General features: G+C 38.7%; 2 protein-coding genes across 2 annotated transcripts in view; one reads left to right on the forward strand and one right to left on the reverse strand.

Moving 5' to 3' along the window:
- The window catches only part of LOC125042512 (39S ribosomal protein L3, mitochondrial-like), a 5,706-nt gene extending 2,071 nt beyond the window's left edge, over positions 1–3,635 (forward strand). Inside the window, exons 3-7 of the mRNA XM_047638157.1 lie at positions 168–374; positions 534–659; positions 2,598–2,758; positions 2,951–3,140; positions 3,251–3,635. Coding sequence (XP_047494113.1) covers positions 168–374; positions 534–659; positions 2,598–2,758; positions 2,951–3,140; positions 3,251–3,490 — 924 coding nt within the window. The 3' untranslated portion in view covers positions 3,491–3,635. The remainder of the gene's footprint in view (positions 1–167; positions 375–533; positions 660–2,597; positions 2,759–2,950; positions 3,141–3,250) is intronic.
- A 113-nt stretch (positions 3,636–3,748) lies between these two features.
- Positions 3,749–10,000, reverse strand: part of LOC125042501 (aspartate aminotransferase, mitochondrial-like) — a 7,285-nt gene continuing 1,033 nt past the window's right edge. The window contains exons 2-10 of the mRNA XM_047638146.1: positions 8,927–9,083; positions 8,210–8,338; positions 7,890–7,973; positions 6,287–6,424; positions 5,856–5,999; positions 5,527–5,638; positions 4,955–5,111; positions 4,579–4,738; positions 3,749–4,382 (exon numbers count right to left, since the gene is read on the reverse strand). Coding sequence (XP_047494102.1) covers positions 4,260–4,382; positions 4,579–4,738; positions 4,955–5,111; positions 5,527–5,638; positions 5,856–5,999; positions 6,287–6,424; positions 7,890–7,973; positions 8,210–8,338; positions 8,927–9,083 — 1,204 coding nt within the window. The 3' untranslated portion in view covers positions 3,749–4,259. The remainder of the gene's footprint in view (positions 4,383–4,578; positions 4,739–4,954; positions 5,112–5,526; positions 5,639–5,855; positions 6,000–6,286; positions 6,425–7,889; positions 7,974–8,209; positions 8,339–8,926; positions 9,084–10,000) is intronic.

A 10,000-nucleotide genomic window follows, 5' to 3' on the forward strand; every position in this document is an offset into this window, starting at 1 on the left:
TTTCAATATCATGACTATAATAAAAATAACACCTTTGATATTCATAGCATTAGTAATAAAACATTTTTCCTGTAAATTCAAGGAAAGGTGAAATCAGGTATTGAGAAGTATAAGAAATGCAGGTTTCATAATTACTTGAAAGGTGATATTTTTCAAATTTACAACAGCTTTACCCCGAAGAAGTAACACCTGAAAACCAAGCATTTGTAAGTGAAGTCATATCAGAAAAGTTATCCTCGCCTCTCCGAGCTGAGCCATGGGAACGGGGCCAGTTTACCAAGAACTCCATTCGATGTGGGCTGATTGCAAGAAAGATTGGTATATACCCCATGTGGACTAAAGATGGAACCAGGCTTTTAACCACTTTGCTGCAGGTAAGTGCATATGAGCTTGGTGAACAATTCGAGCAAAAGAGTGCTCAAGTATCTTTTGGTTTGGTTTTTGTCATTCTCATACTTCAGTTCTTTAATAAACATATCTTATTTTCACTAATTTTATTGCTGTCACTGCATTAAGGTGTTTCCTTGTCACAGGCTACAGACAACCATGTCGTCAATTACATTCCCCCGAAGGACTTGGCTGAGAAGAGCTTTCGGCCTCTAAAGTCATCAAAGCTCGGTGCTCTTGTTGTTGGCACACAGTCTGTAGATCCAAGAGAGGTAAGTTCCATATCTAGTGATATAGGTATGTTAATAGTAATGATATAATTAGCTACTGCTACTGCTGCAAGGAGCTGAAATGGTAATAGTGGTGGTAGTAATAATAGAATATCAGAGTTAGAATTTTAAAGGCATATTAATTCCTTAAAGTCCTGTCTGTGTCCTGTTCTGAGCAAGCAAGCATATCAGTACACTGTCACTCTGTGTTGTCTGGGAACTAATTATTGGGATGAAGTTGAAAATTGTGTGTAGAAGACATAATGGCTGTTGTTTCCTTTTCATCATACTGCATTTCAGCTATTACTACTAAAATTACTACTACTACAACTACAACTAGTACTACTACTACTACTACTACTACCACTACTACTACTACTACCATAACAAGTACTACTACTACTACTACCATAACAAGTACTACTACTACCATAACTAGTACTGCTACTACCATAACTAGTACTGCTACTACTACTACCATAACTAGTAAAGCTACTACTACTACTACCATAACTAGTACTGCTACTACTACTACCACCATAACTAGTACTGCTACTACTACTACCACCATAACTAGTACTGCTACTACTACTACCACCATAACTAGTACTGCTACTACTACTGTTACAACTAGTACTGTTACTATTACTACTATTACAACTAGTACTGTTACTATTACTACTATTACAACTAGTACTGTTACTATTACTACTATTACAACTAGTACTGTTACTATTACTACTATTACAACTAGTACTGTTACTACTACCATTATAACTTGTATTGCTAATACTGCTATTGCAACTAGTACTGCTACTACTACTATTACAAATATTAATGCTACTACTACAACAACTATTACTACTTTTACTGTTACTGCTATTATGAGTACTAGTAGTAGTACTAGTAATACTAATACTACTACTAGTAGTACTACTACTACTAGTACTAGTATTACTACTACTACTAGTACTAGTAGTACTACTACTACTAGTACTAGTAGTAGCTACTACTACTAGTACTAGTAGTACTACTACTACTAGTACTAGTAGTACTACTACTACTAGTACTAGTAGTACTACTACTACTAGTACTAGTAGTACTACTACTACTAGTACTAGTAGTACTACACTTACTTACTCGTACTAGTAGTAGTATACTACTAGTACTACTACTACTCTAGTACTACTACTACTAGTACGTACTACTACTAGGACTACTACTACTACTACTAGTACTACTACTACTAGTACTACTTACTACTACCTACTACTAGTACTACTAATACTAGTACTACTACAAGTAGCAGTACTTAGCATTACTACTAGTACTACTACTAGTACTACTACTAGTATACACTAGTACTACTACTACTACCGACTTACTTGTACTACTACTAGGTACTACTACTACACTACTATATACTACTACTAGCAGTGTACTTGCTAGTACTAATAGACTACTAGTATTACTAGTACTACTACGCTACTAGTATTACTAGTAGTACTAGTCACTACTAGTACTAGTACTTACTACTACTAGTACTACTACTACTACTACTAGTACTAATACTAACTACTAGCTACTACTACTACTACTACTAACTACTGACTACTACTACTACTACTACTACTACTACTACTACTACTCTACTACTACTACTACTACTACTACTTATTACTACTACTATTTTTATTTTTTTTCCTTGAATTAAAAGCTAGAGGGAAATTTGAAACTCCATTAGTTTTTGTTTTAAACTAAGAGACAGGGAATAGTTAGCATCAACCCCCCCCCCCCCCTTTCCCCCTGAATATTTATCCTCAAGTTAAAAGATAATTATTACTACTACAAAGGGGGATCAAAAAGAGCAATTAATCATCCCACAGGTTAAATAACCACACTGAAATATCATATTAATGCAATTTTACTTTTACATTCTAGATAACAAAAGAATACTTCACTTTGTTCAGTGAGGTAGGAGTTCCTCCCAAAAAGAAGTTAACCAAGTTTTTCATCAGTCCTAATGCCAAACTTGCCCCTGGAACTCCTCTGTATGCTTCGCACTTCCAGCCTGGAGCATATGTTGACATAGCAGGCATTACGTATGTATAAGAATTGACCTCGGATGTTGATGCAGCAGAATTTTTTCAGTAAATGATAAATATGTATGAGGTCAACTGGCTTTAATGCTCTTTAGTGTCTTATGGCAATAATTTCCCTTTGTAAAAAGAGGTGTCTGATTTGCCAGTTGTAATCAGAATAACCAAGATTGATTTTCCCTCCTTTGTTTGCAGGATAGATCGGGGATACCAAGGTGTGATGAAGAGATGGGGTTTCAAGGGTATGCCAGCATCTCATGGTGTGACAAAGAGTCACCGTAGGGGGGGAAGTATTGGTTCCGGTAGAGAAAAATCCAGAGTCTGGCCGGGACAAAAGATGCCAGGACATATGGGCAGGAACAGAAGAGTTATTAGAGGGCTGAAGGTGACTAAATGTTTTTTCTCATTTGATCAGTGTACTGTCTTAAATAAGTCTGCCAAATATTCCATAATTATAAAATTGTGGACAGCTTTCAATAATGATCCTGATTACAGATATGGCGCATCAACACACACTACAATGTCCTCTGGGTGAGTGGGCCTGCGGTGCCTGGACCAACAGGTGCATATGTCTATCTGTACGATAGCATCTTACCTGCTCATCGGCTCCATCGAGAACAAAATCCTCCACCTTTCCCAACCTTTTTCCAAGATGAGGTTGATATTGATGAAGAATTGTTTGATGAAAATTTACACAATTTTTCACAGCCATCAATTTCCTTTGCAGAGAAATAAGTAGGGAAACTGAAGCAGCTTTTTTTTTTTTTCTATAGTAAAATGTTAAAATGCTTTACAATGAATTTCAGCATTGCTCCTAGTTAAGAATTGTAAATTGTATTGTAAATATTTCTGTACTTGTATGTTAAAGATGAAAATCCAAGCAAAGCATTGTTCATTCACCATCCAGAAAATATTCTAAAGCTCTATAGGAAGAGTAAATAATGAGAAGACCAAAAAAAATTGAACTATTCAGTGGACCAAGAACACACAACAAAATATTATACTTTTTATTGTGTACATGGAATAGTACCTGTACATGGAATAGTACCTGCAATGCAGGGACAGGATGTATATACACCAAAATAATTGGTTTTAAATAATATCAGAATGAATTACATCTTCAAATAAAGCAAACGCAGGTCGTCTTTTATGTCATTGGGTTCAATTTAAAATAAAGTTGTAGGGTGTCGACTTATCTACAGAAATGTACAGAATGGGGGAGGTTACTATCTTTTGCCTGCTTTGTTTATCATATGAACAAATTTTCATCAAGATTGATTTAAAAGCTTTGCTGCAGTGTTTATTGATTGTTAAGAAAAGCAGTGCAATTCTTTAAATCATGATAACAGCAATGTTAAGCACAAGAAATAACCTTTTTTTAAAAGTTTAAAATGTGTATGTCCTAACATTGGCTGTATTCTAAACCATTTCAGTGATATTTAATTATAAAAAAGTCCCATTTCACACTCCCAATAAATAGATCTAAATCCGAGAACTTTTATATTTATTTGGTGGCATGGTGCATTGCATGAGCCAAGTATTCAACATTACTGGAAGCAATACCAGCAACTGAGATACGTCCATCCTTTGTCAGGTACACAGAAAACTCCTTGGTCAGCTTCTCAACCTGAAAATGGAGAGAAAAATTAGTCATGAAACCAATGAAATAACCTGTCTCTACGTACTGTACTATAATCCTCAAATGCCTTCCCACTCCCTTATGTTCAAATACAATGTGAATATTATTTCAAAACAATGGTGCAGATAAAATGTTCAGGCCTTTTGCAGTAGGATTTTTAGGGATGAAAACCAAGAATTTTTACCTGGTCTGGGGTCATGCCGGTGAAGCAGAACATGCCAATCTGGTCAGTGATGTGACTCCAGTCCCTGATGGATCCTTCCTTGGCGAGGTTCTCCTTCAACTTGGTGCGCATGCTGATGATCCTGTCAGCCATACCCTTGACATCATTCAGCCAAATAGAGCTGTTGAAAAGTGGGGTGGGGGAAAGCGCTCTTATTACTTATAGTTTTCAAAACGGTAATTTGTACTGTGTAGTTTTCAAAAAGGAAACTAATTTATACTCTGTATATTTCACAGTAACAGCCAATGGGCAATTTTATGAGATTAACATGAATATCATCACCAAAGACTAACACACAAAAAAGTTTTTGTTAAAGCAAAAAAACAAAAAAACTCACTTCAGTTCTGGATTACCCAGAATGGTGGACACAATGCGAGCGCCATGGAGAGGTGGGTTGGAATAAAGGGGTCGAATCAAGATCTTCACCTGTGACAAAACACGGGCAGCTTCATCTTTGTCGTTGCACACAATTGTGAATGCACCAGCTCTCTCACCTGTTGGGAAATTGTTTTAATGTGGTGTGTTTTAGTCTATAGGATAAGACAAGAGAAAAAGAAAGGAAGAATGTAGGGTGGAGGAAAACAATATAGAAGTAATCAAGACATTCCCACTGAGAAAATACAAATAGTAGTTTACAGGCAAGATTTCAAACATATCTACTCTACTGACCAAAGGGTGGTAAACTGAGGGGGGAGGGGGGAAAAATTATATATATTGCACACACGCGCGCACACACACATCTATCTATCTATATATATATATAACAAAAATAAGTAAATAAAAGTAAGGTTTTGAAAATCGTGATTTTATATCAAGTATATTTCTCCATAACTATGTATTATCATGAAAAGAGAAGGTACACAAGATCTTAAGCTCATGGGGAATATAAAACATTTATATTTTCCTTACCATACAAGCCCATATTCTTGGAGAAAGACTGGGAAAGACAGATCTTGTGGCCATCAGCCAAGAACTTGCGCACAGCATAGGCATCCTTGGCTACATCTCCTGAGGCAAATCCCTGGAATGGAAAAAGGAGAAATTTAATGACAACATCCCTCAACCCCGTCCCATGTTGTACAAGTATGTCTTCTTGTGCTCATAAAATACTAATTCCTTTATAGTATGGAATAGTTTTTAATTCTACAATTCCACGTAAGTGTGATGTAATGAACACACATCTAAGTACTGATCATAAGAAATAAAATACACCTTTAGCCAAAAAAATACTTTCTTACTTGATAAGCCATGTCAAAGAAGGGGAACAGCCCTCTTTCCTTGATAACCTTGCTCATTTCATCCCACTGCTCTGCCTTGGGGTCTACACCAGTTGGGTTGTGGGCACATGCGTGAAGCATGATCAAACTACCCTTGGGGATTTTCTGAAATCAAAAGAGATCTTTAGAGAACGGTAAATGAAGAAATGTATCACCAGTATAGTAAAATCATCTACTTTGAATGCAAAATGTATCACCAGTATAGTAAAATCATCTACTTTGAATGCAAAATGTATCACCAGTATAGTAAAATCATCTACTTTGAATGCAAAATGTATCACCAGTATAGTAAAATCATCTACTTTGAATGCAAAATGTATCACCAGTATAGTAAAATCATCTACTTTGAATGCAGTCATTTACTAACTTCTGTCACAAGAAATAATACTCACAGAAATGTCCTCCATTGCTCCACTGAAGTCAAATCCACAGGTCTTTGGGTCATAATATCTGTACTGATTGACATCCATATTGACATGTTTGAAGATGGGAACATGGTTGCCCCAGGTTGGTGCTGGCAGCCATACATTCTAGGGAACAAGAAAATGAATTACACACTGAAAGATGGTTTTGATTAAAGAGGGGGGGGGGGGGGGGGGAGGGCAGAGGAGGAATGGGGAATAAAAAAAACCAAAAAAAAAACTATTGCTTCCAGGGGGGGGGGGGGGTGAGAGAGAGAGGGAGAGGGAGAGGGGGGGGGGGGGGGAGGGAGGGAGGGAGGGAGGGAGAATGCCTTATGGTGAAAGCGTAATACTAGATTTACATTTCTAGAGGACCAAAATACTACAATGAGGGAGGGAGGGAGAGAAAAGATGGGGGAGAGAGGGAATGAGGGAGGGAGGGAGAGAAAAGGGGGGAGAGAGGGAGGGAGGGAGAGAAAAGGTGGGGGGGAGAGGGAATGAGGGAGGGAGGGAGAGAAAAGGTGGGGGAGAGAGGGAATGAGGGAGGGAGGGAGAGAAAAGGGGAGAGAGAGGGAGGGAGGGAGAGAAAAGGAGGAAAAGAAAAGGTGGGGGGGGAGAGGGAAGGAGGGAGAGAAAAGGTGGGGGAGAGGGAGGGAGGGAGAGAAAAGGAGGGGCGGAGAGGAAGAGAGGGAAAGAACAAGTGGGGGGGAGAGAAAAAGTGGGGGGGAGGGAAGGAGGGAGAGAAAAGTTGGGGGGAGAGAAAAGGTGGGGGGGAGGAAAGGAGGAAGAGAAAAGGTGGGGGGGAGAGGAAGGGAGGGAAAAAAGGTGGGGGAGAGGAAGGAGGGGAAAAAAGAGGAGGGAGATGGCACAACAGATATGGGAGAGAGGGAGGGAAGTAAAGAAAAGGGGGAGACGGGAGAGAGGAAGAAAAAGGGGGAGAGGGGGGAAAGAGGAAGAAAAAGAGGGGAGAGGGGGGAGAGAGGAAGAAAAAGGGGGGAGAGGGGGGAGAGAGGAAGAAAAAGGGGGGAGAGGGGGGAGAGAGGAAGAAAAAGGGGGGAGAGGGGGGAGGGAGGAAGAAAAAGGGGGGAGAGGGGGAGAGGGGGAGAGAGGAAGAAAAAGGGGGGAGAGGAGAGGGGGGAGAGAGGAAGAAAAAGGGCGGGAGAGAGGAAGAAAAAAGGCGGGAGAGGGGGGGAGAGAGGAAGAAAAAGGCGGGAGAGGGGGGGGGAGAGAGGAAAGAAAAAGGCGGGAGAGGGGGAGAGAGGAGAGGCGGGGAGTGAGAGAGAAGAAAAGGCGGGAAGAGGGGGGAGAGAGGAAGAAAAAGGCGGGAGAGGGGGGAGAGAGGAAGAAAAAGGCGGGAGAGGGGGGAGAGAGGAAGAAAAAGGCGGGAGAGGGGGGAGAGAGGAAGAAAAAGGGGGGAGAGGGTGGGAGAGAGATTGGTAGGAGAAGTAAAGAGAAAGAAAGAAGGAGGGAGATAGAATCCTCTTATGATGAAAGCATAATACTAGATTTATATTTCATGAGTTCCAAAATACCACAATGATACAATTAGTTTCTTACTAATACTAAACAAATGCAAAACTACAGAACGTCCTACCTTTGGCCCTGGGAAGAACTTCGAGAGGAAGGTGGAGCCAACGCGGAGAGCACCAGTCCCGGAAATTGCTTGAGTGGTTACATTCTGGAAAATCAAACGCAAGCAAAAATAAATATAACAAATCTGTCTCTCAATGACCTATCCATAATCTTCGGAAAATTTTGGTTTTCCTCCACTATTTACCTTTCGTTTTCCAGTCCTCAAAAACACTTGATAACCAGATAGATATTACATGTATGTTCAACACAATACGTCCTACATAATACAGATTACAAACCAGTCTATTAAGCACTGAACACAAGAGCACTTTGAAAACCTACCAGTCCATCAGTAATAGCTGGGCTGTCACTCCCAAGAGCCAAGGTAATAGCATGCTTGCAGAACTCAGCACTGCCAGTGATGGGCAAGTACTCCTTGTCTAACTTTTGGCTCACAATCAGCTCCTCAGCCTGAAAAGAAAGGGAAAATTAAAAAAATTATTATGCAAACTGATATGCCGTATCATGAAGTACGACTACCATATGAACTCTTTACCCTTATGGATAATAAAGCTGAAAGATTAATTAAAAGTAATAGTAAAAGAGGGTAAAAAAGAGGACATCATACTACAATTTAAAAATATTTATCATCATTATTACCATTATTATTAAGATGAATTATTATTCCTTATCATTTCTATTCTATTTATTTTGAGAGGGGGGCAAATACTATGAAATAATTATGAGATTTGTCAACAACAATTATAAAAATACAATTACTCTATGCTCACGTTTGCAGAAGCATGGGATTAATTCATAAATCTAAAAATTGGAGTATGGTGTATGCTGTACTAAATGTGTTATTATCAGCAACATTTTTTTTTTTTTAAAGTTTGACACATTTTATAATAATAAAACATATGAAAAAAAAAGAAAAAAAAATTTGTCTATCAGTTCTACAATCTTGAACTGCACTGCAAAAAAGAAAGGAAAGAAAGAAAGAAAAAACACAATAATAACAAATAGATAAGAACCATTAATTTGTCCATCCCTACTCACCTTCCTCACAGATGGGAGGACGAAAGGCTTGCCGTTATCGTCGCGGTAGGCACCAACACCAAGATTCATCTTCTTGGGGTTGGTGTCACGCTTGAATGCCTCGGTGACACCCAAGATGGCATCTGGGGGTCCCATCTCGACCCCAGACCACCAAGAACTGTAAAGGAGTTGTTAGTTTAGTTCCCTCTGCTCAAAGAAGGCATAAGAAGATATACTGTAAAGCAGCATTCACAAGATGTGTTAACCCACTGACATTTTTTATTAAATGTTTATAAATAGATGGCCCCTTAAGTACTCAGCCTCCAATTAGTGGTTTACTAAGTGCACCTGTCTCACCTGTTTAACTTTTTGATTCTGGATATATGTTTTATCCATTGCTAATATTACTATCAATAACATTATATAACAGCCATATAAATCAATATTAATACTACTATTGTTGATACTGATAGCATTACAAACTTTTTTTTTCATGAAAAGTCAAGGAAAGGGGAAATCAGATAATGTCACACAGGTATATTCATTGTATACTTGTTGGCTAAACACTTACAGAGCCATCATGAGTTGAGACTCACAAAACAATACCATGGTGGACATTACACATTTCCAGTGGCAATGGGTTAATGGAAAGATAGCTAGTACAGTCTTGGTCCCTTTGATATCACTAAATCTGAGGCCTGTCATGCATGCTGCAATGATAATGTTATTTGCTCAAATGATTGTACCTTCATCATTAATATTTCAAATATCTCCAAGTACAGAGCTTGCAAAGCCAATCTGGTAATTTTTTAGTTTCACACAGCCATCCAATCTTTTATTCTTTATTCCTTCTTTCAATTATCCACACTGTAATATGCACGAATATCATGTTATTTTCCATCACAAATTATCAAAATAAAAGTATTGGTAATGATTATGAAATGACCTTACCCCTCTGAAATTATGCCCTTTTACTCCTACCATTCCTGGTAAATCCACAGACATCACTGTATGAACCAAAATCCTCCCTAACCAAAGGGCTACCCCTAGACACCCATCCAATCTCCATATTTCCCTATTTGGGGCACTGTCCCT

The sequence above is a fragment of the Penaeus chinensis genome, chromosome 3 (genome assembly GCF_019202785.1).
Source record: "Penaeus chinensis breed Huanghai No. 1 chromosome 3, ASM1920278v2, whole genome shotgun sequence".
NCBI lineage: Eukaryota > Metazoa > Arthropoda > Malacostraca > Decapoda > Penaeidae > Penaeus > Penaeus chinensis.